Genomic DNA, 26,714 nt, shown 5'->3' on the forward strand with positions numbered 1-26,714 from the left:
GATTATCCTAGTGCATTCCTGCATGTCTACAGAGCCTAAGGCAAATCTAAACTGGACATGTCTCACCACACCCAGACTTGTGGTCACCAAATTTCTAATTCAATCTGAGGACATTGTTCTGCCACATAGGCCACCAGTTCCAGTCAACACACCACGTGGGCAGACAAGTGACAGGGGGCACTGAAAGGACAGAAGCAAAAGTCCAGGAAAAAGAGCCCACGAATACCTGAGCTTGGCGACTGAGAAGGCCCTCCCACTCCGAGATGCCCAGGCAGTCCCTTCTGAGTGCGCCACCAATACATCCTTGCTTGCCTTGCTGCACTTTGCCTCTTGATGGAAGTCTTTCCTTCAAGAAGACAACAACTGAGTTCTTGCTGTTAACTAAAACTACCTTGTGGCAGACACAGCTGGTTTCTGAACAGGGCACCCCAAGAGGCGAAGCCCTTGAGTCTGGTAACAAAACCAAAATAGACAAATCAATTAATTTGCTCTAACTATATGGTGAAAAGAGCCCCAGCTGTAGTTAGTCTCAAAGTTGACACACTGAATAATGTTGATAAGTTGCCTCTTATCTCTGGACCTCAGTTTCCTTGTCTGCCACCTGATGGACTTCATAGATTAAAAAAACCCAGTCTACCTTTCTGTAGTTGCTGTGATCTCCCAGGCCCCTTGGCAGCAGGAGCTCAACGATACAATCATTACCTAGTCCCTGGGCATAGTAAGGGGCAGTAAATGTGGGGAGGCTTGTTTCCCTCTGGTTTAGGGTCAAATAGACTGTCGTCAGATTCACAGGAAAATGGCATTTGAACAAGGCTTGAAGGATAATTCCCCGGAGTTTGCTGGGTAAATATTGGCGAGGCTTTTATGTGCCTCTGGAACCTGAGCATTCGCAGGGCTTGTGTTCTGAAAAGAAGTCCAATCCTTTTTCATTGCCAAGGTCACTGATGGAGGGAGCCAGTGCAGCCGCTTAAAACAGTTTATGCCTCTTAGTCTCCACCCGGGGACCCTGGTCGCCTTCAACCCGCAGCCGGGATGGGGGTGGGAGCGCCCTGGAAGAGCACGGGAAAGCGGTGCAGGGTAAAGCTGCTCTGGCCCGCAATAGTCTTTTAGCCAAACTCGAACCGAGAAACGGGAGGGGCTGGCCGGAGCGTGGCGGTCTTGGTCCTGCCTTTTAGAAGGGCACGCTCTGGACTCTGTCCGCAGCCGGATGCCGGATCCTAAGGCGGCGCGCCGTCCCAGCTCGAGGCTCCCGCGCCAGGCGGGTTAGTCCTGCAGGAACTGGGCCTGCACCACTCCACCGAGGGCCGGCGCCAGCCACAGCAAAGCTGCGGCCAGGGTCAGGGCCCTAGCTCGGTGGTAAGTGGCGCAGGCCGCACAAGCGCAGGAGCACGCGGGCTGCACGGGTAGAAGCGCGCGCCACAGCACCCTGGGACGGGGGCGGGGCCTGACGCGGGCCTCCCGTGAAGCCTCGCGCGGGGAAGGACCGGAACTCCGGGCTGGAGGCTTGTTATTAATATGGCGGCTGGACCTTCCTGGGCTTCTCGAGGAGGCTGTGGGGCCCAAACCTGGAGAAAGGGTCTCTTTTTGGGCTAGTGCGGCAGCCGCTGCGGACCCGGACGTCCGGGCCGGTTGCTGAATGAGGGGAGCCGGGCCCTCCCCGCAACAGTCCCCCCGCGCCCTCCGCCCCGACCCGGGCCCTGCCATGTCCTTCTTCCGGCGGAAAGGTAGCAGAGGGGGCGCCGGCGGGGAGTCTGCTCGCCCTCAGGGGCAGCGTTGGGGCTGGTGGGCCTGCAGGGGCTTCCTACGGGGCGGCAGTGAGGCAGACGCCCCTTGCGTGCCTCGACTCTGCAAGGAGGGAGAAGGTAGCTTTCTCACGCGAGGTCATTGGGGGGATTGTCCACTGGTCCAAAATCGTTTGGTGAAGCGTTTGCGAGTTAATGCCTGTTTGCGTAGGCAGCGCTTTCCGGGGGTGTGTGTGAGTGTGTGTACACTGTGAATCAAACAAAAGGAAGTTCCTTTAGTAGCTTGTTGCGAAATGTTCTGGCTTTTCAGAATATTGAGGGTCTTTTGTCTAAAAGCAACGTATGAAAAAATTGTTTTCTTCAGCTAGTGCTACTTTCCAGTTTTCCTTTTTTGGGGGGGAAGAGGAGTTGTGCTGTTCCTAAAATCACATTACTTACTGTTAAACGGTCCCTAATGAAGAAGACTACTTTTGTTAAGTTTACTAACTACTGGAACGCTACGTTTGTAAACACTACTCGTATTTCTGATTTTCAATTTCAATAACAGCTGCCCAGTTTTTAGGTAGAGACAGCATGATTTGTGTGTATGTGTGTACTGGATTGTTGCATTTCATTAAAAAAATAGCTGCACAAAGTGAACAGTGTATTTTGGGATGATAGTGGTCTTGTATCACTTCTTGCTGCTTCAGAGAAAGGTACCAGACAAAAACTGGTTTTGCAAAAAGCACTAAACTGTAATAAATCAGGGACTTGGGTTTACATGACAGCTCCACTGCTGAGTAACCTAGGACAGAAAAGTGTTCACCGACTTTGCTGTCCTCTCTCAGCTGAGAATTAAAATTTCCCTAAAGGCTCCATTATACTAAGACTATAAATTAAAGAATTCCTTTTAAGTACATACAAAGTTTGGTGAATGAATGAAAACAGTGCTGAGTAGATGAAACCCAGAACTCTGTAATTCGTTTGACAGTTTTGAAGTGGGTATTTTTTTTGTCATTATTCTATGTATAGTGAGACAAACTGCATGTTGCACAATAGACTGTTGTCTCAATTTATTCATCGAATACTTTTTGAAGTCTGCTCTTTGCCAGGCACTGTGCTAGGCTCTGAGCATAAGAGAGCACTAAACAAGAAAAAGTCCCTGCACTCATAAAGCTTACTGTCTTCACTCTCTTCTGGAGCAGACACACAGTAAATCAATGTCAATCTCTCTCAGTTGAGGAAGGTGTTTTGAAAGAGGTAGCTTGACAGAGGAAACATTTAGGTTAGATATTACAGAAAGGCCTCAGCAGATGACCTTGAAATTTAGAGCTGCAGGATCAGCAGGAGGTAGCATACAGAGGCCAGGGAAGAGCATTCTAGGCATAGAAGAAAGACCCTGTCCAAAGGTGGGGGGGCAAGAAAATGTGCCCTTCAAGAAAGGAAAAGAAAGTTACGCGATTCAGGCTTAGAGAGGTAGATGAGTCAGATGATTCAGAGCTTTATAGGCCATGGTTAGGTTTTATTCCAAGTGCAGAGACAATACTAAAGAGGAGTGATTTAATCTTGTATTTTGTTTTAAAAAGATTATTGTGGATGCTTTTTGGAGACTGCGATGAGAGTGGAAGCTGGAGGTGGTCTTACTTAGGGATTCCGTCCAGTATTTAAACACCATTATTAAATACTACCCATATGCTTATGATTCTCAAGTTTACATTTCCAGCTTGGATTATCTTCCTTGAATCCAGACTTGCATATCCCATTGTCAGCCCACTTTATACCTATTAAATATCTCATAAAGACTATTAATGGATAGTTAATTCTATTGATAGATATAGTAGATTAATAGATAAGTCTTTAACTGACTGTATCTAAAACCTAATTTCAGATTTAGTTCTCCCAAATGTTCATCAGCTTTCCCCATCTCAATAAATTTCATTTCTGGCTTTTTAATTGCTCAGGCTAAAACTTCAGAACATTCTCAGACCTCTCTTTCACTCCTGCTCTGTATCTGATCCAGCAAATCTGTTCTATGCCAGAACACCTGTAAATTTAACTACTTCTCACCATCCCTAGGCAGTCACCTCTCTTTAGATCAGGGGGTAAGGGAGTCCTCTGAGAGGATGCCATTCCGACTTCAGCTTAAATATCAAGAGGAAGCTGGTTTTATGAAAATTGAAGAAGCAGGATTATTTTGCTTACAATTTGGTTTCCCTACTTTCATCCTTGACCTATATGGTATATTTTCAAAATACCTCTGTTCAGTTTCCTCCAATGGCTTCCTGTGTACGTGGCCCTCAATAATCTAGACCCTGTTTCCTCTTTATGTTCACCTGCTTCTCTCTTCCATCACTCTTCCATTTATATTGCCCTCCTTGTTGTCAACTATATTTCCATTTCAGTGCCTTTGTGCTTCTGTCTCTGCCTGGAAACCTCTGCCCACAGATACCCACCTGTTCTGCTTCCTCATCTCTTTCAGGGTTGGTTTGCTTTTCTTTAAATATTTTATTCATTTATTTTTAGAGAGAGAGAACGGGAGGGAGAAAGAGGAGAGAAACATCCATCAGTGGCCTCTCGCACATCTGCAACCAGGGACCTGGCCTGCAACCCAGGCATGTGCCCTGACCAGGAATTGAACTGGCAACCTTTTTGTCTGCAGGACAGTGCCCAACCCACTGAGCCACACCAGTCAGGCCTCTTTCAGGTTTTTGATCAGTTGGCCTCTTAGTGAAACTTTCTTTGACCATGCTACTTAAGATCGTAGTCCCTGGTGCCTGCACTCGCATCCCCTTGCCTTTCTTTATTTTTTCTCTAGCATTTATCACCATCTGCATTACTATACATATTATTATGATGGAAGCCCACTTTTATTTTTAAGGGCTATATCTATGTCTACGTCAGTGCCTGCAATATAATTTGGAATTTAGTAAATGTTGGTTGAATCAGTAAATAAAAAAAGAAATATCAGTTAGCAGTAAGTTCTGTGCAGGGAATTTAAATAGCAGTGTAGGAGCAGATCACCAAGGGAGAGCCTAAGAAGATGGAATCTGAGACCTGGATGAAGTCAGAGAGCCAGCCCTATCAAGATAAAAGGAGCTGCATTCTACCCTGAGAGAACTGGTAATACAAATGCCCTGAGGCAGGAATGAGCTCCGTGTGTTCTGGAAACTGAAAGGCTGGACTGACTTGGAGAGGAGGACATGGATTTTAGAAGTAGAGACAGCATAACTTGAATGGTGATTGGAGTGAAGAAAAACTGAGAAAGCTTTGGGCTTAGAGCTCGGGATAGGAGGAATCAGAAATTGTGTTTTGACAGTTGTTAGTTTGTGATTAACTTTTAGACATCCATGTGGGTATGTCAAGGAAGCAGTTGGACATAAAAGTCTGTAGTTCTGGAAGGAGGTCAGAACTCGAGATCTGGATCTGGATTTAGAAGTACTTTGCATAACTGATCATTAAAGACAAGGGACTAGATGAGATCACCTAGGGATCACATATGAGTTAGGTTGAAAGGCTAAGCTTCCATAGCAAAGAAACATGCAAGAATAATGGCTCAAATAAGACAGACCTTTATTTCTCTCTTGTGTAACAGTCTGTATTCCTGGTCATCAGGTGGCTTTGCTTCATTCAAGGATCATTTTCCTCCCATATTGTTATTTCTCTTGTGCTTGGATTGTGTTCTGTTTTATCAAAGGCAGGTGGTAGCCTCTTCTGACTTTTCTCAGTCCTCTGACCCATGCATGGTAAGAGGAAAAAGTATAAAGGAAAAACAAGCTTTGGCCAGAAAATGGCATATGCCAATTTTATTTATATTCTGTTGTGAGAGCCTTGTCATATGGTCATGGATAATTGCAGAGGCTTCTGGGAAATGAAGAGTAGCTAGCCAGTTCTGTGCCAGGCTGTAGCTAATAAGGGGAGAATGAGTTCAGTGGCCAGGTAGCATCTCCTGCCATACTGTTGACAAGAAAGGAGCCTTGGAGAGGGCTCTGAGGTTAATCCAACTTTTAGAAGTTAAGTTGAGGAACATACCCAAGGGCAAAGGAGAATTGAAAATAATTGAAAATAAAATGTCAGGGATATAGGAGTGCAATGTCATGGAAGCTAAGGGAAGACGTTTCCAAAAGGAGGGAGTATTGTGTTGAATGTCATCTGCAAGGTCCAGATAATGTGGAAGTAATCAAACACTTTAAGCGGTGTCAGTGGAATTGGTGGAGGGAAGAATGTGAAGTGAAGAAAACAGTAAAAACACCTTTTTCAAGAAACTTTGCAGTGAAAAGTAACAAAAAGTGTCAATAGCTGGAAGGGGATATATTGGGTTGAGGTGTGTTTTTGTTTTGTTTTTAAGATAAAAGATACCAGAGGATATTTGTTTGCTGATAGGAATGATCCATTAGAGAGGGATAAAATGATACAGAACAGAGAGGTGTTGCGTGCTTTTGAGTACAGTTCTTGAGGACACAGACGTGTGGAGTGGGGAGTAAGCCTGCCGACACCAAGATTGCTCAGGACACGCTGCTGCTGGAAATATCAGTGCAACTGCTCGTGTGAAGTTAAAAAACTTCAAACAGTATTATATATTGTTCATAGATAACATAAATCTGTTGAAGAATAAAAATGTGGGTGGCAACAGTAAACATTCGATTTATGAATTTGTTTCTCCAGGGAGAAGGGTAACGAAATCAGGGTAATATTTCATTTGCACCTGCAGTGTTTTATTTCTTTAAAAAATTTTTCTGGAGCAAATACAATGTTAAGATTTGATAAACATGAGTATTCCTCATATTAAGTTCTGGTCTTATTTTTACATTTTAAATGTTTCATAATAAAAAAAATCATATAGTACAAAGTAAGGTGGCAGGAATGAACCTAACTGGATCAGTAATCACAATAAATGTAAATAGACTAAAATGTATATGGCTAAAATTCTAGTAAAAGTTCATATAACTAAAAGATAAAGACACAGGTTGGATGATAAATTAAAATCCATCCATAAGTTATTTATCAGAGATACAACCTAAACATAGGGGCATAAAGAATTTGAAAATAGGAGAGAACCAAGATGGTGGCGTAGGTGGACACACTGCGCCTCCTCGCACAACCAGAACTGACAGAAAATCGAACGGGGAGGAAGTCCAACACCAAGGAAATAAAAAATAAACATTCATCCAGACTGGTAGGAGGGGCGGAGACGGGCACCGGGGCGGAGAGGACTCGTGTGGCCGTGGCAAGACTGAGACTGGCGGAGTGTGGGACGAGCGGGGCAGGCAGTCTGAGCACTGGCAGACCCTGCGACCCCACATTCGCGCACAGATAAGTCGAGAGGGCCGGACTCAGAGTGGCAGAGAACAGGGCAGGCAGAGCAGTGGGTAGCACCCCGGGGCCCCACATTCGCACACAGATAAACCGGGCGAACGGCGGGGATCGAAGCAGACTGCACAACCCAGGGCTCCAGCACAGGGAAATAAAGCCTCAAACCTCTGATTGAAAGCGCCCGTGGGGGTTGGGGAAGCAGCAGGAGAGACTCCCAGCCTCACAGGAGAGGTCGTTGGAGAGACCCACAGGGGCCTAGACTGTGCACAAGCCCACCCACTGGGGAACAAGCACCAGAGGGGCCCAGTTTGATTGTGGGTATCGGAGTGAAAGATTGAAACCCGGAGGAGAGTGAGGCAGGCGCCATTGCTCCCTCTCAGCCCCTCCCACACGTACAGCATCACAGCGCAGCAACCAGCGTTACCCCGCCCTGGTGAACACCTAAGGCTCTGCCCCTTAAAGTAACAGTAGCGCCAAGACAAAAAAAAAAAAAAAAAAAAAAAAAAAAAAAGGCCCAAATGACAACACTTCAAAGCTCCAGAAAAAATACAACTAAGCGACAAAGAGATAGCCAACCTATCGGATGCACAGTTCAAAGCACTGGTTATCAAGATGCTCACAGACTTGGTTGAATCTGTTCGAAAAGTAGATGAAAAAATGAAGCCTATGCTAAGAGAAACAAAGGAAAATGTACAGGGAACCAATAGTGATGCGAAGGAAACTGGGACTCAAATCAATGGTGTGGACCAGAAGGAAGAAAGAAACATCCAACCAGAAAAGAATGAAGAAACAAGAATTTGGAAAAATGAACAGAGGCTTAGGAACCTCCAGGACATCTCGAAAAGTTCCAACATCCGAATTATAGGGGTGCCAGAAGGAGAAGAGGAAGACCAAGAAATTGAAAACTTATTTGAACAAATAATGAAGGAGAACTTCCCTCATCTGGCAAAGGAAATAGACTTCTGGGAAGTCCAGGAAGCTCAGAGAGTCCCAAAGAAGCTGAACCCAAGGAGGAACACACCAAGGCACATCATAATTACATTATCCAAGATTAAACGCAAGGACCTACATCCAAGATTACTGTATCCAGCAAAGCTATCATTTAGAATGGAAGGGAAGATAAAGTGCTTCTCAGATAAGGTCAACTTAAAGGAGTTCATCATCACCAAGCCCTTATTATATGAAATGTTAAAGGGAGTTACCTAAGAAAAAGAAGATCAAAAATAGGAACAGTAAAAATGACAGCAAACTCACAGTTATTAACGACCACACCTAAAACAAAAACAAGAGCAAACTAGGCAAACAACTAGAACAGGAACAGAACCATAGAGATGGAGATCACATGGAGGGTTGTCAATAGGGGAGTGGGAGGGGGAGAGGGGGGGAAAGGTACAGAGAATAAGTAGCATAGATGATAGGTGGAAAATAGACAGGGGGAGGGTAAAAATAGTGTAGGAAATGTAGAAGCCAAAGAACTTATAAGTATGACCCATGGACATGAACTATATGGGGGAATGTGGGAGGGAGGGGGCGGGCAGGATGGAGTGGAGTGGGGGAGGAATGGGACAACTATAATAGCATAATCAAAAAATATATTAAAAAAAAAGAATTTGAAAATAAATGGGTAAATACACTAGGCAAATGTTCACCAGAAGAAAGCTTGTGTGGCAGAGGAACTATTGTACTTTAAAGTATAAAGCATTGTTAGGGCAAAAGTCACTACATTATGATAAAATGAACAGGATACTAGGAAGATAAAATTCTTAACTAGTTTGTATCTAATATCAGTATCAAAATATATAAAGGAAAATATACAGAATTAGGAGAAATCAACAAATTCATAGAGCTTTAAGAATACTCTGTTTTAGAAATAAAGATCAGTAATCACAATAAACAGAAATGGGCTAACTCACATGGTAAGAAGATGGTGATCTTCGGATTGGACCCCTGCTATTTATATTTAAATATAAAAAAGATAATGGGAAGGTTAAAAGTAAAAGGATGGGAAAATACATTATAGCTATACAAACATCACAGATACACAAACATCATAGATAAATATATTTCTGCTATACAGAAATAAATTCCAGGTAGGTAAGAGCCAGAATTTGAAAAAGCAGAACTTGAAATCATATAAAAGAAAATGGAGGCAGAAAATCTGATCTTGGGGTAGGAAAGGATATTTTTAAAATAAGATAGGAAAGTACAATTCATGTAATGTAAGTTTGACTACATTAAAATAGAAAAACTTGCTCTTGCCAGGCAGCTCGGTTAATTGGAGCACAGTCCTATGCACCGAAAGGTTGTGGGTTTGATTCCCAGTCAGGGCACATACCTAGGTTGCAGGTTCAATGCACAAGTGGGAGACAGCCGATCAATGTTTCTGTCTCTCCCCTCCTTCCCTCCCTCCCTCTCTCCTCCCTCTCAAATCAGTAAATATAACCTGGGGTGAAGATTGGAAGGGAAAATAAAAAAAAGAAATAAAAACCTCATACAATAAAATATACTAAGGTATTTGCAATGCCAACAACAAAGGATTAGTATCCAGAATATGTATGGGATTTCTAGAAAAAGTAAAGAACATAAATAGGCAGTCCATAAAAGAGAAACCTGAATAGCCAACAAACACAAAAGGGTGTTACATTGAAGGAAATCAAGGAAATGAATTAAAAACATCATCAAATACCATTTGAAAACTATTAAGTTGGCGAAAATTAAAAATGCCAAGTATGCAAATATGAGCACAAGGATTGTGTAAATTGATAGAACTACTTTGGTGAAAAACACATAATTCGTTACCTAGCAGCTTTATTACTAGGGATTTATCCTGGGTAAATTCTTACATATAGATATAGGAAGACATGTACTAGAATGTTTGTCCCATCAATGTTTGTGAAAACCAGAAAATAAAATGTAGATTTTTAAAAAAGATTTTATTTATTTATTTTTAGAGGGAGGGGAAGGGTGGAAGAGAGGAAAACATCCATGTGTGGTTGCCTCTCACACCTACCCTGCTGGGGACCTGGCCAGTAACCCAGGCATGTGTCCTGACTGGGAACCGAACCAGTGACCCTGTGTTTCTCAGGCCAGCACTCAGTCTACTGCTCCACACCAGCCAGGGCTAAAACCTAAATGTGACCGAACAGGAAAATGGGTAAATAAAAGTGTATTTATTTAAAGGAATTGAGCAGCTAAAATAAACTAGAGCTACATGAAAACTAGAATTGCATCAATATAGACAAATGTCAAATTATTGTATGAGTACGAGTGTAAGATAAGTGTAGAAAAAGGCAAACCTCGGAGATAATGTGGGTTCAGTTCCAGACCACTGCAATAAAGACAGTGTTGTAATAAAGTGAGTCACGTAAATTTTTTGGTTTCCCAGTGCAGTAAATATAAAAGTTATATTTACACTATAGTCAATGAAGTGTGCAAGCAATAGCAATTATGTTTAAAAATTAATGTACATATCCTAACTGAAATAAATTTTGATTAAAAAAAGCTAACCTTCATCTGAGTGAGTGGAGGGTCTTGCATTGATGTTGACGCTGCTGACTGATAGGGGGGTGGTGGCTGAAGGTTGGAGCGGCCGTGGTAATTTCTTAAAAGTATGACAACAATGAAGTTTTCCACAGTGATTGACTTCCTTTCATGAATGATTTCTCTGTCGCTCGCGATGCTGAATGATAGCATTTTACCCCTACTAGAACTTCTTTCAAAATTGGAGTCAGCCCTCTCTCAAATCCTGACACTGCTTTATTAGCTAGGCTTCTGTAATGTTCTAACTCCTTTGTTGTCATTTCAAACATCTCTACCGCTAATAGATTCCATCTCAAGGAACCACTGTGCTCCATCACAGGAAGCAACTGCCCACCCGCTCAAGTTCCATCGGGAGATTGCAGCAGTCCCATCACACGTCCGGGCTCCACCTGTGATTCTCGTTCTCTTGCTATTTCCACCACACGTGCAGTTACTTCCTCCACGGAAGTCTTGAGCCCCTCGAAGTTATCTGTGAGGGGCGCTATCAACTTCTTCCAAACTCCTGTTAACGTTGATATTCTGACTTCTTCCCATTAAACACAAATGTTCTTAATGGCATCTGGAATGGTGGATCCTGTCCAGAGGTTTTCAATTACTTTGCTCAGATCCATCAGTGGAATTCCTATTTATGGCAGCCATAGCCTTACAAAATATTTATTTTTCTTTTTAAAGATTTTCTTTATTTATTTTTAGAGAGAGGGGAAAGGAGGGAGAGAAACATGATGTGCCAGAGAAACAGCAATTGGTTGCGACCTGGCCCACAACCTTTCGGTCCGGGGGCTGGCACTCAATTCACTGAGCCGCACCAGCCAGGGCACAAGATGTGTTTCTTAAATAATGAGATGTGAAAGTCAAAATTACTCCTTGGTCCCTGGGCTGCAGGGTGGCTCTGTTAGCAGGCATGAAAACAACACCAACCTCATTGTACACCTACCTCTGTCAGAGCTCTCAGTTGACCAGGTGCATTGTCAGTAGCAGTAATACTTTGAAAGGAGTGTTTTTTCCTGAGCAGTAGATCTCAGTAGCGGGCTTAAAGATTCAGTAAACTATGTTGTAAACATCTAGATGTGTTGTCATCTAGGCCAGAGGTGTCAAACTCATTTTCACCAGGGGCACCATCAGCCTTGTGGTTGCCTTCAAAGGGCCGAATAATTTTAGGACTGTATAAATGTAAATACTCCTTAACTGTTATGGAGTTGAAATTACATTTGGCCCTTTGAAGGCAACCAGGGGGCTGATGTGGCCCCCAGTCAAAAGGAGTTTGACACCCCTCATCTAGGCTTTGTTCCATTTACAGAGCACAGGCAGTTGATTTAGCATAATTCTTAAGGGCCCTGGGGTTTTTGGAATGGAAAATGAACACTGACTTCACCAGCTGCATTTGTCCCTAACAAGAGAATCACCCTGACCTTTGAAGCCACGCCTTGTGTTCTCTCTGGCTATGAAAGTCCTAGATGGCAGCTTCTAATAAAAGGCTTCTTTGTCTACATCGAAAATATATTGTTTAGTATAGCTGCCTTCATTGTCTTAGCTGGGTCTTCTGGCTAACTTGCTATAGCTCCAACATGAGTATTTGATGCTTCACCTTGTCCCCCTTGTTTTTAGATTTTTATTTTTAGAGACAGGGGAAGGGAGGGAGAAAAATATGAGTCAGTTGTCTCTCACATGCCCCCAGTAGGGGGCCCGGCCTGCAACCCAGGCATGTGCCCTGACTGGGAATCAAACCGGTGACCTTTCAGTTTGCAGGCCAACACAATCCACTGAGCCACACCAGCTAGGGCCACCTTGAAATTTTATGTTGTGGAGATGCCTTCTTTCTTAAAGCTCATGAACCAGCCTCTGCTAGCTTCCAACTTTCCTTCTGCAGTTTCCTCACCTCTCTCAACCTTCATAGAATTGAAGAGTTAGGGCCTTGCTCTGGATTAGGCTTTGGCTTCAGGGAATGTTGTGGCTGGTTTGATCTTATCCAGACAACTTAAAACCGTTTTCATATCAGCAATAAGACTGTTTCACTTTCTTATCATATGTGTCTTCACTGGAGTAGCACTTCTGTTTTCCTTCAAGAACTTTCCTTTGCATTCACAACTTGGCTAACTGGTACAAGAGGCCTAGCTTTCGGCCTGTCTTGGCTTTTGATATGCCTTTCTCACTAAGTTCAGTCATTTCTAGCTTTTAATTTAAACTGGTTCACTTGAACACTTAGAGGCCATTATAGGGCTATTAATTGGCCTAATTTCAATATTGTTGTGTCTCAGGGAAAAGGGAAGCCCCAGCAGAGGAGGAGAGATGGGAGTGCCTCGTTGGTAGAGCAGTCGGGCCACATTCAGTATTTATCAATTAAATTCATTGTCTTGTATGAGAGCTTGTCAAAATCATTAAAATAGTAACATCAAAGGTCACTGATCACCATAACAAATACAATAATAATGAAAAAGTTTGAAATATCACTAGAATTACCAAAATGTGATACAGAGACACAATGAACAAAAGCTTTTGGAAAAATGGCACCTACAGGCTTGGCTAAATGCAGGGTTGCCACAGACCATCAATTTGTAAAAAAAAACTTGCAATATCTGCGAAGTACAATTAGGTGCAGTGCAATTAAAGAAGGTATGCCCAAACCATTTACGTAATTTTTAAAGGTGTGCAGAATAATACCATGTTTTACTTTTTTATATATTCATACGTAGTAACAGCCTAAAAACATGCATGGCAGTCAATGCACCTAATTTAGGATATATTTATCTATGAGAAGAGAAGAGGAACATAGAGATCAGGTAGTGAGTGATAAGAACCTTTAACTATATGTATAATATTTAGAGGGGAAAAAAGGAAATAAGGCTGAATGCTAATATTTGGTGAAGTCAGGTTGTGTGTGTACTTTCATGTTTGAAATATTGAATGGAAGATCTGATGGGTTAGATAATAATGCACTGAGTGTGGCAAAGTGGAGCTGTAGAGGTATATTTTGGTGGTAGAATCAGTTGGTTTTCATTACTTACAAGTAATGATTTGGGTGTGGGAAGTAAGGGAGAGACTATGTTAAGGATGAGTCCAGATTTGGGGCCTGAGAAACTGTTTGGAGAGATGGTGTATCATTCATGAGAGAACACTAAGACTGCGGTAGGAACAGGTTTGGGGAAAGATGGTACATTTCGCTTTGGGTAAAGGGAATGATCGATGTAAGGTAGGTGGTTAAGTAACTGAATTTAAGATCAAAAAACGATTTAGACCCCTGGCTGGTGTGGTTCAGTGAATTGAGTGCTGGCCTGCAAACCAAAGGGTCACAGGTTTGACTCTTAGGACACATGCCTGGGTTTCCGGCCAGGGCCCCAGTTGGGGGTGCACAAGAGGCAACCACACACTGATGTTCTCTCCCTCTCTGTCTCCTTCTCTTCTCCTCTCTAGAAATAAATAAATAAAATCTTAAAAAAAAAATGAGTTAGATTAGAGATACAAATTTAGGAGCCATGGCATATCTCTGGTATTGAAAGCCTTAAGCATAGATAAGATTATCCAGGAAATACATACACTCATACTCACAGTGGGGCAAAGTAGGTTTACAGTTGTGATACAAATCAGTAACACAACAATTAATAATAATATGAGAATAAACTTTTGTGTACTTACAATGGTAAACCTACTTTTGCCCATGCTGCTATGTGGTGAAAAGAAAGGGGATCCAAATCCTTTCCCCTAGAAACTCCCAGTGGTCAGAGGAGAGGTCAGCAAGGGGACAAGCTAAGTAAGGAGTGGCTAGAAAACCAGGACAGTAGGGCGTCATGGAAGCCAGGATAAATTCGTGTTTCAAGTGGATGAAGTCCACTGGCAGATGCTGGAAGGGCTGCAAAAACCAGTGATCTGCACCTGAAAGATCTTAACTTTTGTCCACATTTGTCTCCACACACTTGCATGCGGACTCCTTGAAGGCAGGACTGTCCTCTCTGAGTGAGGAGAGTGTCTGGTATGTAATAGGCACCCAAATATTTGTTGATGGATTGATTTATCAGATACTGTGAGAACTAGTTATTTCCTGCTGCTGCCCTTCAATGTTTAAGAGCACAAGTAGAGAGATGGTTACATTGTGGGATTCATTCTGATAATATTTTCATGGTGAGGGTAAAGAAAATTTCATGTTGGAAAAACACCAGAAAAGAGGGTTAAAAATACTCTTATGTTAGATCCTGTAAGAGTTCGTACTTGGCCTAGGCTGCCATGCACCTTCCTTTCTAGGGCATATTGTTAGAGTATCTTCAATAGCAGCTCCATTGTTTTGTGTGATAGAGGGGGATTGTGTGATTTTTTAAGAAACAAGTTGTTAAACCTTGAGTATTAGAAGTTTAGTATGTTTGTAAGTTTAGAATGTTTGTATTTGATGCTGTGGTGGGGGATACACAGCAAGTAAGATGTGATGCACAACCAAAGAGCTCTTTTCCTTCACTAGTGGTTAGTACATGGTAACATTAGTTAACATCCTAAATTTACTGTGTGATGGTATTTCCCCTAAGCCCTTTAGAAGTATTTATTTTTTCATCTACAACCCTCTAAGGTAGGTATTATTATTGTTGACCTAATTTTATAAATTAATGAAATTGAGACAAGGAGGAGTCAAATTACTTGTTCATGATCCCGTGGCCAATAGGTGGCAGAGCCAGAATTTGAACCCAGGAATTCTGACATTGTCTCTTCACAGCACACTCAGCGTTCAAGACCGAATGCTGTTCAGAGGTCACTTCCTTAGAGATACCTCCCCTGTGACTGCGTGCCCTGACCCCTCTCCCAGTCAGTCCAGCCATGTATAATAGAATTTTGAATACTCATCTGTTAGAATAAAGCTTATCTAAGTTTTATAGTGTATAGAATGTATCTTTTTTACTGGAAATGTTGGTCATGATGCTCTTTTATCTTCTAGTGAAAGGCAGAGAACAAGATAAGACCTCAGATGCCAAGTCAGTTAAAGGTGAGTTCAGCAGCATTCCATTGTATTAAAAAGTGATGCGCTTTGCACTTACGAGATTTTTAATCCTGTTATCTTCTCCCTTCTTTTGCCATTAATCATTTCTGCCTTTTCTTAGAATTATTTATGATTGACTTATTTGCAATTTAACTTTTATATGCTCTTTGACACCTAGCATATGATGGGCTTTTACTAAGCACCTGTTGGCTGTCCTAGTGATTACAGTGAACCACTGCCTTTCTTACTAATCCCACATTTAATTGTTCCCTGTGATTAGTTGACTTTATTTATTTAAAAAACAATCACGAAAAGTACTGTTAACTTACAGATGAGTGATGGCACTGCCAGCACAGGCTTGCTTTTCTGTTTATCCAGAAGTGTGGGTGGTTACAGTTCACACTTCGTTACTTTGGATGAATGGCCTTAACTTAAAACTTATTCTGAGTACTTTATTGGAATCAATGTATTGACCCTATTCAGAAGAATTTCTTAAGTTATAACCTCTGCTGTAGTTTTGACTGATTTCATTCTGTCAATGTATAAAGATTAGAATGGGAAATTTATAATGGAAGTTATTTCCATAGCCATTACGTATAAATTTTATAAATGGAATTTATTTACATGATATCTATGGATTGCTACTTATTTAGATTTTTCTTTCAAATGTTTATATGTTGTGTGACTAGCATTGAATATTAAGTCTATAAGCTCAGTTTGCCAGTGTGACTAATTATAACTTGTTAGAGATTTGTAAGATGATTACTTGTTTATTTCTAATAATTAAAAGCCAGTTGAATTCCATGTTAGGTCATACTGCCCTCTAACATGATTGGCGTTGATAGAGGCTGAAAGCCCTTAGTAAGCAGAGCCTTGTGAAGACTAGATCTGGTTGTACGAGAAAAGAGGGACTTGGATGTCTCAGGCACACCACCCTTGTACACTAACAGTACAACTTTGGAAGTCATGTCACTTTCTTTAGAGTCTTCATTTGTAGAATGAAAGGATTGGCCTACCTAACTTCTAAATCTATACCAGGCTAAAAAAAAAAAAAAAATTCATGCTTGCACTCTTTTTATGACAGTAAATAATCCATGTCTAGCATTCCTAACTTAATTGAAAAAAATCATTTGAAGATAACTTCATTGCATAATTCTCCCAGCTCTTGTTGAATGGCCAATAAATATAGATACCTGAAAACAGGTATAAATATTCATGTTCTTATCTGCATTCTTTTATAAACACATCTCAAGGAGTAATAGATTAAATTACCGTCTTTATTCTGCAGCTTTAGTTTTATTCCTTGGGCAAGCAAGGGTTAAGGAATGAAAAGGGCCCATTTTCAGAAAGTTTGCTGGCCTTAGTATTGTCTGTCCTCAGAGAACTTCTCAAAGAAAGATCTCTCTTTTTTGTTCCATTTTGGCACAGTATTTTGAGAGTTGTAAATAGTAATATGGCATTTCTTTCTACTTTTCTGCTGTTTGATTAATTTACCTTTCCCTTAAGTCTTGTTGAATGTGCTCACTTAAGAGAAATGTTACAGAACTTAACTTTTGAAGTTCTTCTTAAGCCCTCTTTTGAGACACTTTAGAAACTACCAATTTTTGTTTAATTTTTAACAATTTTTTGAAAAATTATAGCCTCAATATCCGTACATTCCCCACAAAAAAGCACTAAAAATCATGCCTTGCTGGAGGCTGCAGGACCAAGTCATGTTGCGATCAATGCCATTTCCGCCAACATGGACTCCTTTTCAAGTGGCAGGACAGCAACACTTAAGAAGCAGCCAAGCCACATGGAGGCCGCTCATTTTGGTGACTTGGGTAAGTGACAGTCACTTTTTGTTAACTTATAAAGAAGGAAGGAGTTGAGTATAGTATGTGAAACTGCTGTAAGTGGATACTGAACTGTATAATTGGAAGGAGCTTTGCAAAAAGTGTATTTTAATTAAAATAGCAGCTATAAGTGTAATGGAAGCACTGTTGTGTTCCTATAAACACAAAATATAAAGCACACCCAACAGAAAAATTGGCCATTTCCAGAAGAAGATATACATTGCCTGTTGAAAAAGATGCCTCATTTCACTAATAATCAGGGAAATGCAAATTAAATAAAAAGTTAATGTTCCCCCTAACACATTAGCAAGTATTTAAAGTTTGATGATTTGAGTGTTAACGTAGATGTAGAGAAATAGCCACTTCTTTTTAGTGGAACTCTGAATTGTTGAAGAATTTTTAGAAGGCAATTTGGAAGTATTTATCAAAATATATACAATCTAGTCCTTAGGTACACTCCCATATATTCATAAAGATGTATACATGACTATGTATAAGGCTATTCATTGCAGTATTGTGATAGGAAAAAATTAGGAACAACATATAAATACCCATTAATAGAGAGGTGGGCAAATTTTGGTATACCCATCCTCAGGAATACTATGTAGCCATTTAAACATCTGAAGAAGACATAGAGAAATATCTAAGATATGTTAAAGTGAAAAAAGCAGGTTACATAGCAGTATATGTAGTAGAATCCCTGTTGTGTTAAAATAACTTATTATCCCCCCAACCCAAAAAAGATATGTGGGAGATTTCTTACAACTGCACATGAACCTCCTATATCTCAAAATTAAAAGTTTAGTTGAGAAAATTGTAAGTCTTGGAGGGAATCAGGATTTCCTGAAGTTCATGAAACTGATGTCTACAAAGATGGACTAGTTAACATTGACAAGAAAGTCAGCAAGGATGATGACATGTGAATTGCTTCAAAGAATATGATTTGAATAGCAAAAGATTAAGAAAGCCCTTTTGAAAAATTGATGAAGCCATCAGTTAATATTATGAAAATGAACCTCTTTATGTCATCCTGTGACAGTTAAAAAAAAGATTTAATATTTTTCTGATAGCTGTGGTTATAACCATAATTTAAATTTAATTAAATATAAAACAAACTTGTTTTTATTAAGTTTAGTTTTATTTTTAAAGATAAAATTCCAGAGCTGCTCTTTATTCTGTTTTAAATAATGCTGAGAGTTCATAACACTTTCTAGCTATATCTACACATCCACAATTGTTCCTTAGGGTTAGTTCCTAGAAGTGGAGTTATTGGATTGACAGTCATGCATATTGCTAAGGTTTGCTATCTGTTACTGAATGCTCCTCAAAAAGGTTTTGCCAGTTGACATTCTCATCATCAGTGGCTGAGGATGCTTCCTGTTTTGTTGTGTCCTTGTTAGTGCTTGTTATTGATTTTTGAAAAAATATCTTTCAATTTGACAGGCAAAAGTGTTATCTTGTATTAATTTGCTTTCTTGGGATTTTTAATGAAGTAGAATATTTTTTAAAAATTTTACTAACCTTTTTTTCTTGTTTTGGGACTAGTATCGTAAGATTTTTAAAAAAAGGATTTAAATGGTCTGAATTGCCATTAAAAGAGATAATAAGGATTATTTGAGTAACATAGAGCTTTTTAATAATTTTAAAAAGTTTTGGACAGTTGTTTCTTTGCTTGTTTAGGAAACAAAACCATAATATTTCTAGTTCTTTATTCATTTACAGTGCTAGGAAGTAAACTTTTGAAGAACTTTGCTAAAGGTGAATGACTAACTTGTCATTCACCTATTTGTTACTGAACTGCTAAAATTCATTTGCTGTTTTTAGGCAGGTCTTGTCTGGACTACCAGATTCAAGAGGCCAAATCAAGCCTTTCAAAGACCCTTGAACAAGTCTTGCATGACACTATTGTCCTCCCTTACTTCATTCAATTCATGGAACTGCGGAGAATGGAGCATTTGGTTAAGTTTTGGTTAGAAGCTGAAAGTTTTCACTCCACAACGTGGTCCCGAATAAGAGCACACAGTCTGAACACAGTAAAGCAGAGCTCGTTGGCTGAGCCTGTCTCTCCATCTAAAAAGCAAGAAACTGCAACATCTTTTGTAACAGAGTCTCTTGACAAGGGATTAGAGGATTCTAGCTCAGCCCAGTTGCTTATGACTCAATCAGAAGGAACTGACCTAAATTATAGAACTAGCAACACCCAGAATCACTTGCTCCTTTCCCAGGAATGTGACAGTGCCCATTCTTTCCACCTTGAAATGGCCAGAAGAGAAGCTCATGAAGTTTCCACAGACACCCAAGAACCCTCCCTGAGACTTAAAGTAGCCAGGACAAATAGTCTCTCTTCTCCACTAAAGGAATTATCGGGAAAACTAATGAAAAGTAAGTATGTGATATCCATCTCTCTCTTTTTCCTGGTTTTGTTTTGTTTTTAGCAATGTACAAAATGGTGCTTGAGGTAGGGAATAAAAGGACTGGAATAATTTTTTTTCTCCCGTATCAACGTTCAAATTTGGGAGGATTTGGCAAGTGCCCTGGAATAGGATCAGTGTATAGAAAAAGAACCAAAGGGATATCTATTGTGATTGGATCCTCTAAGGAGAATGTTAGGAGAATTAACAAAAGAAGAAGGGTCAACTGCCATCCTGCTTTTTCCTTCTACAGATTTTGAAATCGAAGCATTATCCAGATAGGCTTAGTCCATCCTGTCTGTCTTAATTTTATTACAACCTGACTGTACTTTACAGATAAGTTTATTTTTTAATTGCTGGTAGTGACATTTATTGAGTTCTGTGCTAAGGGCTATACTTAGATTTCATTTACTAGTAACAACACGTCTGTGAGGTAGGCAGCATTATCCTGTTTTACATGAGAAAACCGTGGCTTAGAAGGGTTAAGTTGAGGTAGGCTATATAGTAACTGGGGAGTTAGAGAATAGCCTAGGCACGGGACAATAACACCTTTCTTTTTTAATTCTCCATTTGGAAATTGTGCACTCATTTTTCAATTATCACCTTCTGGAATTCTAATTAGACAGCCTCTGTTTTTTGTCTTATTTGTTCCTTGTTTCTCAAAGGGCTAGATGATTTCTTTTTCTTGTTCACTTTTTTCTTTTTCTATTAAGATTTATTTTTTTAGAGCAGTTTTAAGTTCATAGCAAAACTGGGGGGAAGGTGTAGATTTCCCATGTACTGCCTAGGCATTGTTTTGGTTCAATCTTCTGAACCAAATGATTCAAATGGTTCAAACATTTTTTGAGCCCTGAGCAATAGCCCTTGAAACTGCAAGCTCTAAGTCTCTTGAACTTGGTGGTTTTTCTCAGGTGAATACCCTCCCTGTCTTACACTTTTACTCTTGATTTACACTGGCTTCTATGGGTCCACAATTCCTTACCTACAATTCAGAAATCCGGCAAATGTCAACTGCTACAAGTTATTTTTAAAGTCAACGAAACTTGACCTGAACTGGTGTGAACTGGTATTATTGCAGAAATATGAACGTGTTTGATTATGAGGTACTGTCCTCGTGTTGCTGGGGTGTTGGTACAGTATATGTTAATACAGTGCGTGACCTCTGTAATACCCTCCCCCCAGTTCTGAATTCAAAAAGATTACCAGCTCCAGAGGGTTCAGATAAGGGAGCCACCTGTGCTTGTTTCTGCCTCTCATTTCCCATACTTTACCACAAGCTCTGATACACTTTTTAAAAGCATTTCAGGAGAATTTAGTGTTGGGGAGAGCTTGGTTGGGCATCTAGCCTACCCTGTTTCTAGAAATGGAAGTACAAAGTCTGTTTCTATAATTGTAATATCCTTTATTGTTTTGGGAAACTGTGTTTTGGTGGTACTTTATTTCAATAAAAAATAGAAATAGTAGTGGAGTTATTAAAAGAGTACTTGTTTTTTTCCTTTTGCATTACCTTTAAAATTTATGTGCAGTTCAGTTGACCTTTTTGATTTATACTTGTATGAATTTTGACACATGCATAGAATCCTGTAACTGCCATCACAAGCAGGCTAAAGATTGGTTTTGCCACCTAGGTAGTTAAATCCCTCTGTATTCCAACACTTGTGAATGAAATCACTGACCCATTCTCATTGTCTAGTTTTGTCGTTTCTGGAGTGCCATGTAAGTGAATTTACATAGTATGTAGCGTTTTAGCCTGGTTTCTTTTACTCTGCATAATAGCTTTGAAGTTCATCTATGTTGCTTATATCAATAGTTCATTGCTTTTTATTGCTAAGTAGTATTCCACTGTATGGTGGTACTATCCATCCACCTGTTGAAGGACATTTGGATATTTTCCAGCTTTGGTGATTATGAATAAAGCTGTTATAAACATTTGTTTACAGGCTTTTGTGTAGACAAAGTTTTTATATCTCTAGGGTAAATACCTATGGGGGTGCTGGATTATGTGGTGTGTATTTAATTATGTAAGAAACTCCCAGACTGTTTTGTAGAAGGTCTCTACCATTTTGCATTCTCACCAGCAGTGTGTGAGTTCTGATTGCTTGTCTCTTTGCAAGCACTTGGTAAAACTGGCTTTTTGTTTATTTGGGTGTTTTTAAGCCATCCTAACAGACGTGTGGTGGTATTTCATTATGGTTTTACTTTGGCTTTCCCTAATGATTAGTGATGTTGAATCATGTACATCTTTGCCATCTGTATATGTTCTTTGGTGAATTGTTCAGGTCTTTCTCCATATTTTTTTGGATTGTTTTATTATTGTTGAATTTTGAGAGTTCTTTTTATGTTCTGGATATAAGCCTTGATTTTCAAATGTTTTCTCCTAGTTTATAGCTTGATTTCTTCCATTCATTTAATAGCATCTTTCACAGAGCAAAAGAACTTTATGATTAAACTCAGTTTATCAGTTCTTTTTATGGATTGTACTTTTGGTGTCATACCTGAGAGCTCTTTGCCTAATCAAAGGTCATGAAGATTTTCTTCTATGTTTTCTTATGAAAATATTATGATTTCATACTTTACATTTAGATATATGATCTGTTTTGAATTAATGTAAGGTATGATGGTTAGGTCAAGTTTTTTGTTTTATTTTTGCATGTGGATACCTGATTATTCCAACAGCACTAACTGAAAAGACTGCTCTTACTACATTGAATTACCTTTGTACTTTGGTTGTCTTAGTGTAGGTCTTTTTCTGGACTCTGCCCTGTTCTATTGCATATGTCTATTTCTTCACCAATGCCAACCCTGTGTAATTTTGAGACTTAGGTTAAGTCTTAAAATTGGGTAGTATGATTCTTCCATCTGTGTTCTTTTTCAAATTGTTTTGTCTGTTCTAGTTTATTTTATTTTAACATAGATTTTAGAATAATCTTATCTCTATCTATGAGAAACCCTGCTGGGATTTGTATTGGAATTGCATTCAAACAGTAGGTCAGTTCGGGGAGAATTTACAACTTAACTATGTTGGCAGGGTGTGCCTCTTCATTTGTTTAGCATTTTATAGCTTTTAGCATAAAGATTCTTTACATGTTTGTCAGACTTATATCTAAGTATTTTTTTGGTGCTATTGTAAATGACATTTAAAAATTTTTTGTTTCTGATTTTTTAATGCTAGTTTATAGAAATATGACTGACTTTCATATGTTGACCTTCTATTATGACCCTATTAAACTCACTGATTACTTTTAGGAGCTTTTTGGGTAGATTGCTTGGGATTTCCTACAAAGACAGTCATGTTATTTGTGAATAGAGACTGGATTATTTCTTCCTTTCCAATCTGTTTTTCTTTTTCTTGTCTTACTGCACTAGCTGGGACTTCCTGTACCATATTGATTAGGAGTGGTGAGTCAGTTAAGTATGAGATTAACTGTGGGGTTTTTGTAAATGCCCTTTATCAAGTAGATGAAATTCCCTTTTCTTAATTGTTTATTTAGGGCGGTTTGAATCTTGAATGGTGTTGAATTTTGTCAGATATGTTTTTGTGTCATTTGATATAACCATGTAATTCTTTTTTGTCTGTTAATAGAACGTTGATTTTTATTTAATATTTAATAAGCTTGTGTTCTCACGGCAAGACACATTTGGTTGTGGTATATTATTCTTTTTATGTTGCTGGATTTGTTTTCCTAAGCATTTTTATTTCTAGGCTTATGATGCATATTGGTCTTTAGTTTGCCTATACTGCTTTTGTCTGGTTTTGGTATCAGTGTGATGCTGGCCCCAAAAATGAGTTGGGAAAGTTTTCCACCTCTTTTGTTTTCCAAAAGAGATGGTGTAGAATTGGCATTAAATGTTTGGGCCCTGGCTGGTGTGGTTCAGTAGATTGAGCGCCAGCCTGTGAACCAAAGGGTCTCCAGTTCGATTCCCAGTCAGGGCACATGCCTGGGTTGCAGGCCAGGTCCCAGGGGGAGGGGGCTTGTGAGGGGCAATCACACATTGATGTTTCTCTTCCTCTCTCCTTCCCTTCCCTTCTCTCTAAAAATAAATAAATAAAATATTTTTTAAATGTTTGGTAGAATTTCTAAGAGCCTGGAATTTTGTTTTTCAGATATTTTAAAGTGTGAATTCAGTTTCTTTAGTGTGTGTAAGACTGATCAGATTATCTTGTTTTTTAGTGAATTTTAGTCATTTATGGTTTTTAAGGAATTGTTAATTTAACCAAATTCTTGAATATATGGGTATGTAATTATCTACCATTACCTTAACACCTGTTTAATCTTGGGTGTACAGTGATATCCCTCTTTCATTCCTGATATTGGCAGTTATGTCTTCTTTTTTGTTTGTAAGTATGTGTAGGGACTTATTTGTCCTTTTCAAAGAATCAGCTTTTGATTAATTGAGCTTTATTTGTTGTTTTTCTGTTTTCAGTTTAATAAATTTTATGCTCTATATGTTTTCTCTCCTCCTGCTTGTTTTGGATTTATTTTATTTTTCTAGTTTATTAAGGTGGAAACTTAGATTGCTCATTTGAGATCTTTCTTTTTTAAGATAAGCATTTAACGCTATGTTTCCTTTTAACCACTGCTTTCGGTACATCCTACATCTTTTGAACTGAGCAAAAGTTAAATGTCTAACTTCCCTTGGTTCTTACCCATTTGCCCGTGGATTAATTAGAAATATGTTGAGAGGATCCAAGATGGGAGCAAAGGAGGTAGAAGTCACACTCATCTCCTCCCAGGACCAAATTGGAATTGCAACTAAAATATAGAACAATCAACCTGAATAACCAACTGAAGACTAGCTGAATAGAAGTCTTTACACAAGGATTTACACAAAAAGCCACATTGAGACTGGTAGAAAGAGTGGAGGTGCAAAAAGTGCTGGTTCCACACCCATGTGCAGCGGCTGAGAGACCAGAGGGATATCTCATCTGTAAAGGTGCCACCCCTAAGGAGCATGGGGTCTTAGCCCCACACTGGGCTCCCTAGCCCAGAGCACCAGAGCCAGGACGAGGAGCCCACATATCATCTGGCTGTGAAAGTCTGTGGGGATTCTGTCCATCAGGGAGAGACAGGAATCTTCTACAAACTCAGGTGCCCTCTTAAAGGGCCAGTGCACAAAATCACATTCACAGCTACTCATGCTGGGCTCTGGTAGAGGGCAGGTGACTCAGAGCAGACTAGAGTCATGCAAGGAGAGACTGGGTTTTATGGCTCCAGGGAGAGAGCAGAAGGAATAGCCACCAGTGTCCCTGTACTGAGTTCCTCTCCCACATAGCTCACAGATGCCATCTTTCTTGGGTTAAGCACTCCCTACCATATGCCATCAACCTGTGAGAAGGAAATTGCCTCACAGTCACCCTGCGATGTGGAGTTCACACCATGCAAACCAGGTACTACCTGGGCCCCTGTTACAGAGGTATGGGCACGCTCGGGTATATCACAGACTGAGTTGTGTGGCTCTGGGATAGGGACCATCCCCCACCACTCCCCAGAGCCTGAGCAGTGCCCACACCTACCCCCACAGGGGATCCGCAAGCTCAACCCTCCTGACTTCTGAATTCCTACTCTGCTGAGCTCGAGCTCTTGAGGAGCCTCAGGCAGAATGTGGGACAGATGGATTGTGTGGCTCTGTGGTGGGGGGCAGGGCAGCCAGTTTACCTTTGCATGCGTGACTGTTGCAGAACCCTACCTTCACACAGCCAAATCTTGGTCTGTTTGGGCCTGATATTCTCTGCTGGCCTCACCCTGATGACTCCCTGAGACCTCGCCTCGTAACAAAGATTTGCAGTCACCTGGTGATTCACTGAGACCCTACCTCATAGAACTCATATGCTGCAAGATGCTCTTTCAGTGAGTGAGCCTAATAGGCAGCTGGCAGGTGGAGGCTGATTGCAAGGTGTCTTAGGCCTTTTGCCTACCTGGCCCTGGACTTAATAAAGGTGGAAGCTGGTTTTGGGGCACAGCTTGGCCCTTCCCACACAAGCCCAAGCCCAGGCCCAGCAGAGACAGCCACAAAACTAGATCACTTTGTAGCTCCAAACAGGTTGGTGAGGGCTAGTCACAGTCAGTGTATGACATTGATTGGCACCTGGTTCCTCCGAAAGAGACTCCAGAACCAACAGACCCAGTGGAAGACTTAAACCATCATCAGAGCAGGACCCAGGTAGCTCCACAAGTGGCACGTCCAAAGGGAGATCTTAGAAGGCACCAGACCCTCCTGAGTCGAATTGTGCTTTCTGTGGTCAGCACCTGAACAGCTGCTAGTACACTGTGGTTGGCGTTGATCCTCATAATCAGCCAGCCTGAGGGTTGACCCCATGCACAAGTGGGCTAACAGCAATCAAGACTCAACTAGAACAAGAGGGTCCACATCCACACAAAGGACATTCCCAGAGCACCCATATCAGGTGATCAGGGAGAGTGTACCTCTGGGTCCCACAGAACACCTATTGATAAGGCCACCATACAATGACTGGGAGACATAGCAAGTGTACCTAACACACACACAAACACACAAAGGCAGCCAATATGGAAAGACAAAGAAACAGGCCCCAAATGGAAGAACAGGAGAAATTTCCAGAAAAATAAGTGAGATGGAGACAAGCAGTCTACCAATAGAGAGTTCAAAACAATGGTTATAAGAATACTTAAAGAACTGAGTGAGAAGTTTAGCGGCATAAAAAAGGACATAGAAATCATAAAAAAGAACCAGTCAGAAATTAAGAATACAGTATCTGAAAAGAAGAATACAGTAAAAGGAATCAAAAGTAGGCTAAAGTAGAAGATCAAATCAGTGATTTGGAAGACAAGATAGAAGAAAACAGAATTACAGCAGCTAAAAGAAAAAAAGAATTAAAAATGTGAGGATAGTTTAAGAGACTTTTGGGATAACAAAGTAAAACAACATTTGAATCAGGGGTACCAGAAGAAGAAGAAGAGCAAAG

The 26,714-nt window shown here is 40.4% G+C and overlaps 1 protein-coding gene across 8 annotated transcripts in view; it reads left to right on the forward strand.

Moving 5' to 3' along the window:
• Positions 1–1,481: 1,481 nt before the first annotated feature.
• The window catches only part of AKAP10 (A-kinase anchoring protein 10), a 103,484-nt gene continuing 78,251 nt past the window's right edge, over positions 1,482–26,714 (forward strand). For 3 of the 8 annotated variants that reach the window (XM_045199320.3, XM_024564683.4, XM_053930762.1), the window contains exons 1-4: positions 1,482–1,724; positions 15,484–15,531; positions 17,166–17,348; positions 19,185–19,742. In XM_045199320.3, coding sequence (XP_045055255.2) covers positions 1,637–1,724; positions 15,484–15,531; positions 17,166–17,348; positions 19,185–19,742 — 877 coding nt within the window. In that variant the 5' untranslated portion in view covers positions 1,482–1,636. The other 5 variants (XM_045199325.2, XM_045199322.2, XM_045199321.2 and 2 more) reach the window with 5 other exon arrangements.

The sequence above is a fragment of the Desmodus rotundus genome, chromosome 9 (assembly GCF_022682495.2).
Source record: "Desmodus rotundus isolate HL8 chromosome 9, HLdesRot8A.1, whole genome shotgun sequence".
Classification (NCBI taxonomy): domain Eukaryota; kingdom Metazoa; phylum Chordata; class Mammalia; order Chiroptera; family Phyllostomidae; genus Desmodus; species Desmodus rotundus.